This window comes from Protomyctophum parallelum (genome assembly GCF_964188405.1).
Source record: "Protomyctophum parallelum genome assembly, chromosome: 17".
NCBI lineage: Eukaryota > Metazoa > Chordata > Actinopteri > Myctophiformes > Myctophidae > Protomyctophum > Protomyctophum parallelum.
In genome coordinates, this window is record NC_139719.1 from 33441655 (window position 1) to 33457110 (window position 15456).

The window sequence follows — 15456 nt, forward strand, 5'->3', positions numbered from 1 at the left end:
GACAAATAGATGGAGAAAGAATTAACTTGCTTGCGGATGGGGATGGGACTCAATGTTTTATCAATTGCGCAACTGCGTCTATGATTCCCCATATATGTGCGTGCCACTCTATCTGCTTTATCTATTAATGAGTTTAAAGAGTAATTAGTATTTGGCACGTCGCTGTCCATCGACGGTAGTGCTGAACCGCGGTAGATGGTTCATCGATCTACAATGAAAGATCAACATGGGTATCTTGATTCTTAATGTCCCATGCAGGGAGGATTGTTTCTACACCTGCGATTCTTCATCTGTCCCTGCCAGTGCCTGAGATTAGCTGTCCACAGACAGTCAGTCAGTCAGTCAGTCAGACAGACAGACAGACAGACAGTCAGACAGACAGACAGACAGACAGACAGACAGACAGACAGACAGACAGACAGACAGACAGACAGACAGACAGACAGACAGACAGACAGACAGACAGACAGGCGGCAGCCTTTTCATTCCATCGAATGAAATAAAAGCAAACGTTTTATTGGCCTTTTTTATGTGCTTGGGAGGGAGGGGGGGGGGGCATAATTTATATAGGCACTAGGACCCAGTACATGTGAAACCATATCACTGCCAGAAGGTGGTGACTATGAGGCAAGCTTACAATGAGAATGAGCCAACCAACTGACTAGCGTCTAGCGCCAAGAGAGGAGGTACGGTTAAAAGCAAGAGTCAAACACGACCAGAGTCCCGCTGGAGTAAGGGACAAAAACATACAGATTACAATTTGGTGACACAAGGATATGCTCCAGGGATTTGAAAGGACTAGAACTAGTATAGTTTTGCCCACGCAAGCGGGAGAGTGCAATGGTGGTTATGAATGGAATGGAAATCCCTTTCACTACGCGCTGCTGAATTGGGTCATGTGGAGAATAATCGGGGGACCTCATTGCATGCCTTGGGTTCACGCCATCCAGCACGAGTTGAGTTGCTGTTGATGATTCAAGTGGCATTTCGTTTAGCCACCGACTAGGGAGCATCAGTCAGAAGCGCGCTTTTACGCACGGATATAAAGCAAGAGAAGCACAAAACATGAAAAGGACATGTGCCATTTAAGATTTGCCATCACGGACAGAAAGAAAACACTGAAGCAAACGTGATCTTGTTTTCTGCCGCTCATATTTCGAAAAAAAAAAAAACTACAAACCGATAATTCACGCATTACCCTGTATGCGTAAAATGCTGTAAAACAAAAAGCATATATTTAGACAACAACAACGGTCCATTGCTGCAGATACAGACAGTATACCAGTGGATCAATTGGTCGCAAGCAGAGCGCAGGTGACCTGCGCGCCGCTCGAATGCAGGACCATGGAGGAGAGAGACAGCAGGTCGCCAGCAGGTGAGTGACACCCTCTCCTCCAAAACTAGGTCATATATATTCCATGTTGACCGTAGAAAATAATATTACACAATTGTCAGCTGCTATAGCCCACTACACACGAAATGCAGCGAATGCCATTCTCTGCTAATTGTAAATCATTTCCATAAAATAGCATCACCACCTGTATCATCTTTTATTTGACTGTTGACGGAGGCAATCACACTTTTAAGTTTGAGCCACACAAACCCAATGATGCCATATAGTGCCCCAAAACCCCCATTTCTTGGGGTGAACATTCTGTGACATTAGCCAGATCTACAAGCTTGCAGCTTCATGTAGCTGTTAGCTAGATCAGCTATTTTTTGCAAAGAGATTTTGTAACAAGTGAATGTATAGCCTGTAGGCCTAATATTTAATTCAATGAATAAGTCAATGCTAGTCAATATACCGGTAGACTATTTTTTTAAATGAGTAAAAAAAAAACACAATCAAGTGAAATGGTATTTTAAGCCGTAACTATTATTCACTGTATTTGCCAATAAATTATTAATTTTGTTATGTTGAAGGTTAAACTGGGAAATAATTTGGACTTGCTTGCAGGTACATTCTCCATATCAGTGTTAAAATGTAATTGTAACTCAGTATGTAGGCCATTAGATCAACAGTGAGGGCACTCATAGCACTATATATTGAGGTAGCCCTATGAAAGCAGTCAGAAAAACCGGTGGCTGCCTGGTAATGGACTATAAATGAAAGATGATAGTCAACACAGATGGATTTCCTTTTGGTTAGAAAACATTTTATTGCTACAAAATAACTAGAAGTGATGCCTGTGAGAGCAGCATTTACATGTTTTGTTTTTCCAGAGTATCCAAAATTCAAGTGAAATTCCTCATCAAAGTTATCTTGCCTTTATTATACATGCCAAATATTATACCTCATTGTACAAAGTTATGCTGATATTTGTCCTACATTACAGAAGGCATCTTGTTTCACTCAGATGCCAGAAAATAGCCACACTACATAATTAATAACAATTTTATATTGTACAAGGCTTGCTATCCTGTTAACATTATGTGAACAGTCACGCACACACATTATCATGCAGACATGCATGCACGAAAATGCTCATTCAACAATGAAAACAAAAGAGATGACATATTGGGCTGGTGGTTGTTTTGCAGGAGAAGCTATGCTTCACAAGAGAGAGAGAGAGAGAGAGAGAGATACTAAGAGAAGGAGAGTTAGCGCAAGAACGAGACAGAGAAATGGGGAGCGGAGTAACGGATGGGATTGAAGCAGAGTGGATTGGATTGCAGTCCTCGGCACAGCATTCTCAACAATCAACATCAGGGCATTCTGTATGAATAGGGTAGAGGATCCTGTAACCATGGTCATGTATCATAGTTTGTATCAGTTACAGTGACACCCCCCTCGCCCCTTAATAGTACTTCGCCATTATTCAACATCCCATGAAGTTAGGGAGGAAGCCAGCCTCCTGTGCTGTCTGCGTGACTTAATTAAGGAGGGATGTTTTGGTTATTGCCAGATGTCTTTTTCTGTTTATGTTTCTGTTTGTCCTCTCATGGATATTCCCAATTAGAAGCCTTCTGATGGGGGTGGGGGGTTATGATGTTCCTATAGCTTAGCCTTAGCGTACTTATGTTCCATTGCGACAAAATAACACGATCACTCTGACCATAATAATAATTATTATCATTGTCAACCTTTGGCACGGTCCCTGAGACTAATTGTTTACAGTAACCACCTCTTTAACAATTAGAAGTTGTGACAAAGGCTCTGGTAACCATGCAGTATATGATGACAGATAATACAGTTTTGTCTCTATTTCCCTTTTGCAGTTTTGCAATATAGCCATTGTGATAAACATGGTCCAGTGTCGACAACAAAACCCTATTCTCTGACTGTCTTTGAATCCTCTGTGGTTGTTTAATCTTGGGTTATAGCTTCACATCTGCTGGTATGTCCTGGCAGGGGTCAGGCGTAGCTGCCTGGCTGGTGGGTGGGTGGGTGGTGTGTGTGTGTGTGTGTGTGTGTGTGTGTGTGTGTGTGTGTGTGTGTGTGTGCGCGCGCGCGTGCGTGCGTGCGTGCGTGCGTGCGTGCGTGCGTGCGTGCGTGCGTGCGTGACAGAGAGAGAGAGAGAGAGAGAGAGAGAGAGATGTCTCTCAATGGATGACCGCTACTGCCTGCCTGTTAAGACATTTCAGCAGGTGGCATTTCTGCAGGGTGTTTAACAAAGAGAAGGAGTTGCTGGGAGTCTAAGGAGAGGAAAAGCGAGAAAACAAGGGTGGGTGGGGTGTCTGGGGGCTGGGGAGTGTCATGTGGTCACACAACATGCACAGTCCTAGCAGGAGGTCTTGCTAGGATGGAGAGCTGGGATGGAGTGGAGGGATGAGGATTTGCCAAAGTGTGTGGCTGTGAGTTCACTAGCTCTCTCTCTCTCCTCATTCCCCTCTTCTTCTTCTTCTACTTCTTCTTCTTCTTCTCTTCTTCTCCTCTTCTTCTCCTCCTTGTTGTTCTTATGTGATATTCACTTATTCAGTGGCTTTAAGGTGGATGACTCAGTTATTTACCCCTGAGTGGATGACTGCTGCATAGGGCAAAGGAAACTGTTTGTGTGAGGAGACTCTGACTGGCTTTTCACTGAGCCTGGCACACAGTAAAATCCCAAGATGTATTTGAACTTGAAGGTTATTTTTAAGTAAGTAAAATATAAAATTGCTTGTTACTAAGCTGACTCATAAGTCATAACCGCATGTTCATACTAGGCTGGAACAGTTATTGTTAACAAATACTTAACATAAATCAACGCAAAACAACGCTTTTTATTTTATTCTATATAATACAATAATTGACTGATGCAACCCAACCGTAAACAGAAAGACAAGCATGCAGACAGTTTCCGCGAGCGAGAGAGACAATATATATCACAATATGTGTCAGCTGTTGTATTTGAGCCATAATTGGAACACCGGTCTTCACCGGTCTTGTCTTGGGCGTCAATCTTCACTGAGAACGAGTCCTCCACAGCCATGAAAGTATAGCCAGTCCATTAGTTCAGCATCGAGAGGCGGGAAAGATGCAAAGCAGAGGCTGCAATCTAATTATTTCTTTCATTAGTCCCCTGTTTACATTTCTCATGAATAGCTGAGAACAGAAAAGAGGATGAGGAAGAGGGAGGGCTTGACCTCTTCAGTGATGAAGAGGATCACCACATTTTAAGGATGATTCATCGATTAATTAGTTTAATCGTGATTAATCGCTTTTCTGGCCATTTGTGGTACCCGTAGTTTAGGACACAGCTCTCCATGTCTGTGAGACGATGTTATATTACCGTTAAATAAATCGGTACACATTATCTCTATAGTGATGTGATCAAGACAGATCTGTCGTTTTCTTTCATATTCCATCCTGATTGGTTAAGATTGGCTGTGACCCCCAAAATGTCTCAAATCATGAATCATGAATTGTGAAACTTTGCAGATACTGTACAGTGTACATCCCCATTCCCCACTAGGCCAATGAAGAAATGCCACCCTACTTTTTTTTTAATTGTCCTCATACACTCTATCGACCACTTATAGCATGTCTAATGCATATTGAGGATGAGTGTACCAGCGAGACTGCCATCTGCCAGGTAAAATCTGGTAAGTCCATACGCAACTCCTCCTCCCATGCTCTTTTCAAACGTTCAAGTGACGGGGAAGCCACCCTCTGAATGCAGTCATATAGCCTAGAAATTATGCCCCTGTCAACCGGATCCCAACTCAAACACTCGTCTACCCAAGTACTTGGTGGAGTTGTCAAAGAGAAATATTTTCGAACAAAGCTACGTACTTGTAAATACCTAAAGAAGTTTGACTGTGAAATATTAAAAACCTGTTTCATTTGCTCAAAAGTCATTCCCAGTAACTAAGAACAAAGTTTGCGTCCTTGCGGGCCCTGCAGATCGGCAACCCGGCCTGTGCACTGTTTCTAGTTACAACTTGCAAAACAGGTATACCAGGCTACAATATCCTCTGCTCACTTTATTTTTTATTTATTTAGAATAATCCTGTTTGAGGTCCATTATTTTCTGTTAATGTTTTTTAATGGATGCAATGAACCTTTATAAGCATAACGGTGGGCACTAAACTGTGTGAGTAGTGAGTATTCATATTACTAAGTAATGTTACATTTTGCAGATCACTGTGTCCTTCTGCTCAGCTTGTTTTTATGCTAATGGTGTACCATTTGAGGATTTCTGGAAAGTGGAGTTGTGTCATTATTTGAGTTATTCAATTGATTTACAATAGTAAATAGACATAGTTTGCTTAAAACAAACATATGTCCACTTTAATAACAGTAGTAATAGTCCTGCGCCATGGCTCACCGAGCCTGGCAGTGCGCCGCGGGCTCGACTCCCGATCCCGACGGCCTTTACCCCATCTCTCTCCCCCATTTCCTGTCAGCCTACTGTCTGTCCCTCTATAAAAAATATAAAATAAAGGCGAAAGCCTAAAAAATGGTTCATTTGCAATTAATCGTGATTATCTTTGAAAACCACGATTATAAACAATTCTATGTTGAAATGAATGAAACATATCAAATTGATGTAATCGATTCAAATGGTTTTGTGTTCAGATAGATTTAAATACCCTACCGTACTTTAGTTCTGATGTGCCATGCCCATGCCTAACCATCGAAGCACATACAGTACAGTACAGCAGGGGTCGGCAACCTTTTTGACAAGAAGTGCCATGTTTTAATTTCCTTGATAATCAGTGTGCAGAGAGCCCAGAGTTTGAGTGAACGTAGAATTATGTGCAGGGTGTATGTGAGGGGACTTCATTTCACAGACTAAACTTTTTTTGAATACTTAATATTAAAAAAAAAACGTCTCTCACACACTTATGCCAGTGTGCCAGTGACCACCCTCCCCTGTGCCAATGTTGGCACCTGTGCCTGAGGTTGCCTACCCCTGCAGTACAGTGTCTGATGTTCTTTTCAGGGATTAACAGATAATTGTCAAATGGACATATTGAAATTATATAAATTATGTGTACATGTTTTTTCATGAATACCATCACAGATGCAGCATAATTCTTATGCCCACGTATGAAAGTGCATTACAATATCAAAGTCTGAAACAAACAGCCCAAGACCTTTACAGAAGAAAACTCTGTTCCTACAGTATTTAGTTAATATTTTGCATTCAATCTGCATGATGTCTATGTATAGTGATGAATGTCAGAAGCAACCATGATTGCATTATTCATGCATTTTGCATTAGGGAGGTCAAATAGCTCAGTCGATATCTCAAGCAATACACCATCATAATCCCCATAAGAGGTTCATATGACAGTGTGATGGATGAGAATTATCCACTTGAAGGCTCCATCTACATTCAATTAACTGGGGAAATGGTTCTCATGGTAATGCAAAGGTGATTTAATTCCAATTACATGTGCAAGTTCAGATGGCTCTCTCTTATCAGCACAACCTTTAAGCCGGGCTGAGTAGGCACTCAAATTTAATAGTCCTCATGTAAGGAAACAAGAACAATGGATAGACAATGTGACAAATGTGGAAGGCTAAAACAACCTTGGTGCTCAAGTGCACAATAGAAGGTGCATTAAGATTATAATCGGAAATAATCCTTTTGTATGAATCTGTGCCAATCAATCAATCAATCAATCTCTGAAAAAAAAATCTAAAATACCAAAGGGTAATTTGGAATCTAGTACAGTAAGTTAAAAAAAATCTAATTTTTATATGGGGTGAGTGTCCATGTTACCTTGTGACTCTAGCTTGCTCAGGGGATTGGCTTTGGTTGAAAACAACCACCAAGGCATGCTGAGGGTCCCAGCTGCTCCCTGTGGAGAAATAGGAATACAAAGGACCTTTGATAGAATGTCACTGCCGGCCTGATACACCCTGACAGAAACACATACACTGTGTACACACACACGCACGCACACAATCTCGCAAACGCGCACGCGCGCACACAGCCACGCACGCACGCACACACACACACACACACACACACACACACACACACACACACACACACACACACACACACACACACACACACAAACTTCTCTTCTCACGCACAAACCTGCACAAAGCCTTTCACAAAGTCCTAACTTTATCCACGCGCCTACAAAGTGCCACCTCCTAGAAGCCCCCATTTTACGTCACTTCAACTGCAGAGAAGAGCACTCGTCATGTTATTTTGTTTTTTTTAAGGAATAATCAGTTTCGATGAGCGTCTGGGGGTATTCTCTTTCCTTCCGGGGGTGGGGTGCCTTTGTCTTTCTGGGAGCTGAGTAATGTGATTAAGCTCTGTGCCAAAGTGCTGTGCATTACGCCTGTGGAGCCAGAACGCACGTACAGCCCGCCAAAGCTGGACGAGTGCCAGTAAACAAATGGTGCTTCATCCATTTCTGAGTGATGGAGGAATTGGGGGGAGGTGGGTGCAGGCAGCAGAGTGGGTGGTCTTGGGAAATCTGGTCCCGGTCTATCTGTCAAGTTTAAATGTTTAATCCCCAAACTTGGAGCACAAATGAGGTTCTGAATAATGATAGGCACTTATGTTGACTTGCCGTGGGCTATATAAAATGGGCAGTATCAGCATGGGCAGGCTAGATATTCATAACCTCTTATGTAACCGACCGTATCCTATAGGCTTATTATGATAAAATCTTGTAGAATGCATGATCCTGGAAGACGCATACAGTAGCACAGGGCACTGTTGTGTTCTCTTTTTTTTAATGATTCTTGCTGCTAAGATTGCAGGAGCCAAGAAAACAAAGGAGAAAGCTGCTGTATGCTATTTTAGTTTCCCCCATGTAATTTATGCTGATCATATTCTTACCACAAGCTAGTTGAGTAATGTGCAAATCTTTAAATTGCATTCCAGTTTGTAACACACTCTAGTGTCTGACTGAACAATGGCTTCATACAGCACCTCATGCTGATATAAGGCATTTGTATTTTTATTTGTATTTTAAGGCGTTGTAATCTTTTGACACAGACAGCGGTGTACCAGTGTCTATTTATGGAATGAAAATGACAAGAGCAGACACGACTGATTGTGTATTCATGAATCAGCCATGCAGTTGCTGTTTCAATTATTATTGGTTAAGAGGAGAGTAGAACAAAGGCTGATTGAAGAAAGGAGAGAAAGGATAGAATTGTCTGGGCTGGTCATCTGTTGTGTTATTATGTTTGTATGTGTTGTGTGTGGTGTGAATATAATGTGCATGTGTTCAGTAGAGACAGACACAGACTCAGTGGATGAGGTCATTTTGTCTGTGCGTTAGATCAACCTTTCTTAAAAATAAGTCCCTTTTTGGTGCAGGCAAGTACAAATTGCAACAAACCCTTTTCGTGAATTAACGAAACTATCATTCAACATCACCTGGTGTGACTGACCCAATCCTTAGCTTGCGATTTCCCTCTCTTTTCTTTTTATTTTCTTTTTCTCGAGATTGGGGTCAGTGTGCCCTATTATTTAATAGTGGTTATATCACTGAATCAGCAGTAACTATTTTGCTGTGATTTTTCTTTAATTCAGCAAGTTGACTGAAATGATCAGAGCAACAATACTGTACAGGCCAAATGTGTTTAGCAGGCGGAACTAAATAATGCCTTTTGTTCAGGCTGTCACAGTATCAATTGGACAGAAGTACATTTCAGTATGGCAATTTTGCAACGAGCACGCATAGATAATCTGTGACATATTTTGCTTTACCAGCAGATACACACCTCGACTCTGTCAGCTTTTTCCATTTGTCAAACTTCCTCCTGCGGTTATTGATTTTCCAATAGTGCTCTGCCAGTAAGTGTTGATATCTGAAGCTATAGCCATACAGGGAGCAGTGTCTGGGAGCTCTGGTGAAAACAAGGTCTAGGGACAGGAAGTTCAATACATTTACCAAGAACACAAACCAAGTCCCTGTTGATCCTGTCTCTGCATCAATTGCATGCTGGAAATTAACATCTGTTAAAGAATGGTTAACTTAAGACTACATCCACACTAATATATTTTGTTTTAAAAGGCAGAATCTTTTCTTTTTCTTTTATCTTCCTTTTTTATATAGCCAATCTTTTTTTTTGTTGCTTTTGTCCCCCAATTTTTGTCACAGTCACAGACTTTTGTCATTTATTGTACAGTCTAGGTCTTGTATTGCTATGTTTTGTTCCCTGGTCTAGTTTTCATGGTTCTATGTTTGTTTGCTCCAGCTGTGTCTCATTTTGTAATCAACCCTCATGTGTATATCAGTCTTGTTCCCCAGTCAGTGTTTGTTGAGTCAATTGTATCCTGTCACCTGTTTCAGTCTGTTTCAAGTTATTTCATGTTCACTTCTGAATTAAAACACCATTTAATGGTTTCCAACACTACGTGCCTGGCTGTCCTGCGTTTGGGTTCTTACCTCACCTACACGTGACAATTTTACACAATTCTGTGTTGCCATGGTACCCTACTTTCTCACCTGCCAGAGACAGACACCACAACAGCCCAGCATAGGACTCTAGTGCAGTGACAAAGACCCCCAACCGTACAATGCCGCTATAAAGCACTATCAGCAGTTCAGAGTCGCTCCGCTCCTGGTTTGTAGTCTGTGCCTAAAGTCTCCCTGTGGGATGTACTCTCATTTGCACAGTCACATAGGCATGTAAGTTACAGAAATAACTGTAAACATAAGTTGCACAAACATATACAAACGCACAAACGCACAAGCGCACACTCAAAAGACATACAGCCCATGACCATCACCTAACACGGATGCATGCAAAACTACTCAGTGTTCATTTAACTCTGTAAAACGTTTTTACTATTGTTTTGCAGCAGATTGAATACTTTATTGAAAAATATATTTTCAAAAGGATAAAGTCACAAGAAACCGTTAGGCTTGTTTCCATTGTGGTCCTCTTGGGGAAAGGGGAAGCGGAGCAACAGACAAAGTACAATACAGACAAAAACAGGAGGCAAAAAACAAACATAAAACTAAAACACAAAAACAGGACAAAAATCATAAAAACTGACCAATAAAACTGGATTTATTTTCTCTTTTTCCCTTATATATATTTTTTTTTAAATTTGTGCCATTTATCTATTCTACACTATAAAAGTCAGTATACTAAAAGTATAGAGTAAAGTAGCATTCTAATACAATACTGTGCCTCTCCCGTTTCTCAGCGTGCCCCATAGCGTCAAGGGCCTCAAGGCGAGCCTGTCCCTATCTCCGTCAGGGCCAGGTCACGTGGCCAGTGGTGGACTTGGATCTAAGACGGCCTACTGTGAAGGGGTGCCTGTGGAGGACATGCAGGCCTTGGCCATCACTACCCTGTCAGCAGCAGACGTAGCCAAACACTATGAGCACATCCGCGAGCTGGGCAAAGGCACCTACGGCAAGGTGGATCTGGTGGCGCATCGTACACAGGGTGAGGTGCACGGGTGAAATGGGAACGGGTCAGACGAGGAGAGAAAGTTCTCATACAATGTATTAATTCCATGTTTTCATGTCTTTTGACAGTGTACGTTATTCTGTTCTTACATGGTTGGCTAAATAAATAAATATGTTTTTGATTTTATTAAATACAATACAGTACATTTAGATCCGAATAGACAAATCAGAATAGCTCACAATATTGAAATAATTCCCATCTCAAGGCACTGTAGTGCAGAGAGAACCTTTTCAGTGCAGTAAAATGAAAATGGCTGCTGTTTGGTTTACTTTGGTAATGTTTGTAAGACTATAATTGCCAGAGTCCTAGCTCAGGTTGAAGTGCGAGCTATAAAGAGTGCATTGTAAAGTCTTAGTAGAGGTAGAGGGCACTAAAGATTAAACGTGCTGACTGCTGAGTGAGCACTCTAGGCTTGTATATCAGCAGCTGTGGTAGTGAACAGCTGGTTGTGTGCGTGTGTGTGTGTGTGTGTGTGTGTGTGTGTGTGTGTGTGTGTGTGTGTGTGCGTGCGTGCGTGCGTGCGTGCGTGCGTGCGTGCGTGCGTGCGTGCATGCGTGTGTGTGTGTACTTACACGTGAGTGAGCACAAGAATGAACATAACAGCTGACATAAACTTGTAGCATTTTCTGCATCAGATAACTCAGTTTCGATATTCAACAGGTTGTTATTTTGAGTAGAACTACTGTTATGTCAGCAACATTATCATTCAATTATTTTTTTATTGTGTTTATTGATACACTGCAAAATAAGTATTAAATATAATGTTATGCATGCCTGTCTGTGCTTTTTGTTGTGTATGCGGTACTTTTCAGGCACCAAGATGGCCCTCAAATTTGTTACTAAGAACAAGACAAAGCTAAAGAGTTTCCTGCGGGAGTACAGCCTAACTGGATCACTCGGCTGCAGCCCATTCATCATCAAAATCCTGGATGTGCTCTTTGAAACCGAGGACAGCTACGTGTTTGGACAAGAATATGCCCCTGCTGGGGATCTGTTCGACATCATTCCCCCCCAGGTAGTACCACCATCATGCATGCCCCCACTCCTGATTCTCCTGCTTCCTTCCACCAGTAACCGTCCATCCTCAGCCAGAACCGCTCCATCCAATCCACCGCCATGTTGTGAGCGCTGCAGCTTAACAAGCTCTCCAGGGGACTGGAGCCTTGTTTCAGGCCCAGAGTTTCATGCGGTGCGGAGCTCTCGTCAGTGCGTTCCGGATGGTTCGACCTTGATTTCAAGGTCCTCCTGCGGATTTGTTAAAAATGAGAGCAGTCTAATCTTAGAACCTTTTGTTTCGGCATTCTGCTGTACACATCCCACTCTTCCTCTCTGCACCCTCACTTACCCCAATTCTCAATCTATGCAAGCAACGGCACCAATACAGTACAATACGTGTCTATCTCTTTATTTATAATGTGTAATATTCTCCCTTCTCGTCCCTTTAACCATTTAGACCTGAGGACGATTCTACAAATGTATTCTAAACAGTTTTCTGAAAAACGTCTATGTCAGTCGTTCTCAAACATTTGACCCCAAACATTATATGTAATTGGCCACGGACCCCCATCTGAAAATATGTTGTTCCAGTGACTCCCCCAGAAGCAAAGATTTTAGTTAAAAACGCAGTGAACATTTTCATGATTTCTCAAATCAATAGCAGATCTAGTGCCGCGCTACGAGCTTGTAGATCTGATATTTTTCAATAGCTAAAGTATACATAATGCTGAATGGATTTATTTCTACATACTTACAGTGCGCCTCCATTTATTCTTTGCTGTCTCATCAACTTTCCGCCAGTTTCACATCCCCTGTTTTTCTCCTCTCTTCCTGTGATTTATCAAACCTCTCTTTCATGCTCACTCTCTTTCTTCTTTCCTTTAGGTGGGCCTGCCAGAGGAGATGGTGAAGCGTTGCATGCAGCAGCTGGGGCTGGCGCTGGACTTCATGCACAGCAAGAGCCTGGTCCACCGGGACGTCAAGCCCGAAAACGTCCTCCTCTTCGACCGTGAGTGCCGCCGCGTCAAGTTGGCTGACTTCGGCATGACCCGCCGCGTGGGCTGCCGCGTGAAGCGCGTCAGTGGCACCATCCCGTACACAGCGCCGGAGGTGTGCCGCGCCAGCCGATCTGAGGGGTTCCTAGTGACCACTAGTCTGGATGTGTGGGCGTTCGGTGTGCTGGTGTTCTGTATGCTGACAGGCAACTTCCCCTGGGAGGCGGCACTGACGGCTGACGCCTTCTATGAGGAGTTCCGGCGCTGGCAGAAGGCGGGGTGCCCTGCGGGCACATACCCGTCTCAATGGCGTCGCTTCACAGACGATGCGCTGCGCATGTTCCAGAGGCTGTTGGCCGCTGAGCCAGAGAAACGCTGCGGAGTCAAAGATGTCTTTTGCTTCGTCAAATACGAACTGGTCAGTGAGCTCCGGCGGCGAGCATCATGTCGGGCAAAGAGAGGAGAAAGGTCAAGCTCAGGGGTGTGTATGGGGAGCTGTCCGTCTTCCTCTTCTTCACGCGCGACTCATAGACTCACAGATCCATCCACCCCTCCGGGAACATCGTGCCTGCGCCCGGCACCACTTAAGCGCAGCGTCCTCTCCGACCCACTATCTCATCAGAGGGAGGACTCTGGTGGACAGCACCACTCCCCAGGCCGAGAGAAGAATAAGAGCCAGATGGTGATGGCCACAGCCATTGAGATCTGTGTGTGAGCATATCAGCAGGATCAATGGAGTCTGTGAGTCTTGTAAGGTGGTGAGGTGTTTTGAACATTGATATGATATGGATGAGCCCAGTGACGAATCCGGAGCTGCAGACAAAGACAAATAGTCCAGAATGGTGGACCCAATGGTCCACCATTCTGGACTATTTGTGACTGGCACACACTTTAAAATTCCATGCTAGAATGCTTTCTTACCTTTCTTACCTTTCTTTGTAGTCGTTACGTCCCCACCAAAGAGGTCCAGGTGTTTTTTTGTGCAAAAGCTCCTTATTGGCTATTTCCCCTACCATAAGCGCTCAATGAGTTGCATTGAATTGAATGGGAATTGAATGGGGCTATGGGGTGTTGTGCTAATTTGCTTATTTCCATTGAAATAAGTAGTAAACTGTGCCGCTTGGGATATTATTTACATTATGAAGAGAGGATATATACAAAAAACATATAATTTTGAGCGATGGAAATAAATGAATTAGCACAACACCCCATAGCCCCATTCAATTCCCATTCAATTCAATGCAATTCATTTAAGGCTTATGGTAGGGGAAATAGCCAATAAGGAGCTTTTGCACAAAATAACACCTGGACCTCTTTGTTGGGGACGTAACAACTACAAATAAAGGGAAGAAAGCCTTTTAGCATGGAATTCTCCTTTAATGGTTTGATTCCACTGATGTTCTTTTTCCCAGCGACGTATGGTGCCATTTTGTGCTTTTGTTCGAGCACTGTAGCAGTACTAATAATTACAGAATTAGGAACAATGATAACCTTTTCGAAGCAAAAAAGTACATCTCAATCACTACTAGATCTCTTTTCTCTCTAGTCATTCTAGTACTTCTACTCCTTGGGGAGGCTCAAACTACAGATGGACAGGTAATACTATGTGGTAAAGAGTCCTGTGATCTTAGGATAAACTGACATATTTACTGTAAGTACGTTTAAGTGGCATATCTCAGCAAAGATGGGTGCCTCAAATGCATAAAAATGAATAGAAAAGAGAGATCATGTCTTTCAAGGGATAAAAGTTCAAAAGAAAAATGAAATCCTAATGTAGCAGTTTTCTTTGATATTTGATTGCTACCACTACAGTCTGGACTGAGGCAGACATTTGATGTCAGGCAGCATCTCAGGACATTTCAGCAGGTCACTTCCTGTGTCACGCTTCTAATCTTCTAAATGTCAAAAGTTACTGATCCACCATTTCCAAGGAAAACCAATGACTGACGGGAACGAAGCTCTTTATGTTTTGAACTGCCGTCAGTGACGTTCATCTCGACGTCCTTGGAGCCCATACAGGGATTGTTTGTTTTGGAAGTGTGAACTGTGAAGCACCATGAGGGGAAGAATTTTTTTCTACCTGCTGAGTGTGTGTGTGTGTGTGTGTGTGTGTGTGTGTGTGTGTGTGTGTGTGTGTGTGCGCATGCGCGCGCAAACTGATAAAGCACAAGATTTTGTTATGGAAAAGAAAAAACATCGACTTTATACTATAAATATATACTTCAAAAAGGAATGCAATTGGCACACTTATATGTTCCAATATTGGAACATGTGTGTGTGCAATTCTATTCATTTTTCTAACCCAGAACCCTGAAGTGATGTGCATAGCTTTTTACCATAAATATTTAACAGGTCTAATGGTACACGGTAATGTCAGGTAAGTCAACCATGTAGCTCTACGTTCTAAGGGGAAAGGGGTTATAGAGTTAGCACACAGCAAAATCTTGATAATTTAGTTCTGAGATGAACATGGCACTGGCCAGCAAGCCCAGTGGGCATACAATGCCATGTGCTTCAACATGTGCTTGTTACACTCTCAAAGCTAGATTAACATTTTGGATTTCACTGTGGAGTTATTTATTTCTATTCTTCTTCTTCTTTTTTTTTGGGGGGGGGGGGGGGGATTCATTG

General features: G+C 42.6%; 1 protein-coding gene across 1 annotated transcript; it reads left to right on the top strand.

The window, feature by feature from the left end:
* The first annotated feature begins 894 nt into the window (after positions 1-894).
* On the top strand, positions 895-13638 carry sbk1 (SH3 domain binding kinase 1). Its single transcript, XM_083787075.1, has 4 exons — positions 895-1375; positions 10566-10810; positions 11647-11849; positions 12716-13638. The coding sequence occupies exons 1-4, from the start codon at positions 1335-1337 to the stop codon at positions 13538-13540; spliced, it is 1314 nt and encodes a 437-aa protein (XP_083643201.1). The 5' UTR covers positions 895-1334; the 3' UTR covers positions 13541-13638.
* The last annotated feature ends 1818 nt before the right edge of the window (positions 13639-15456 follow it).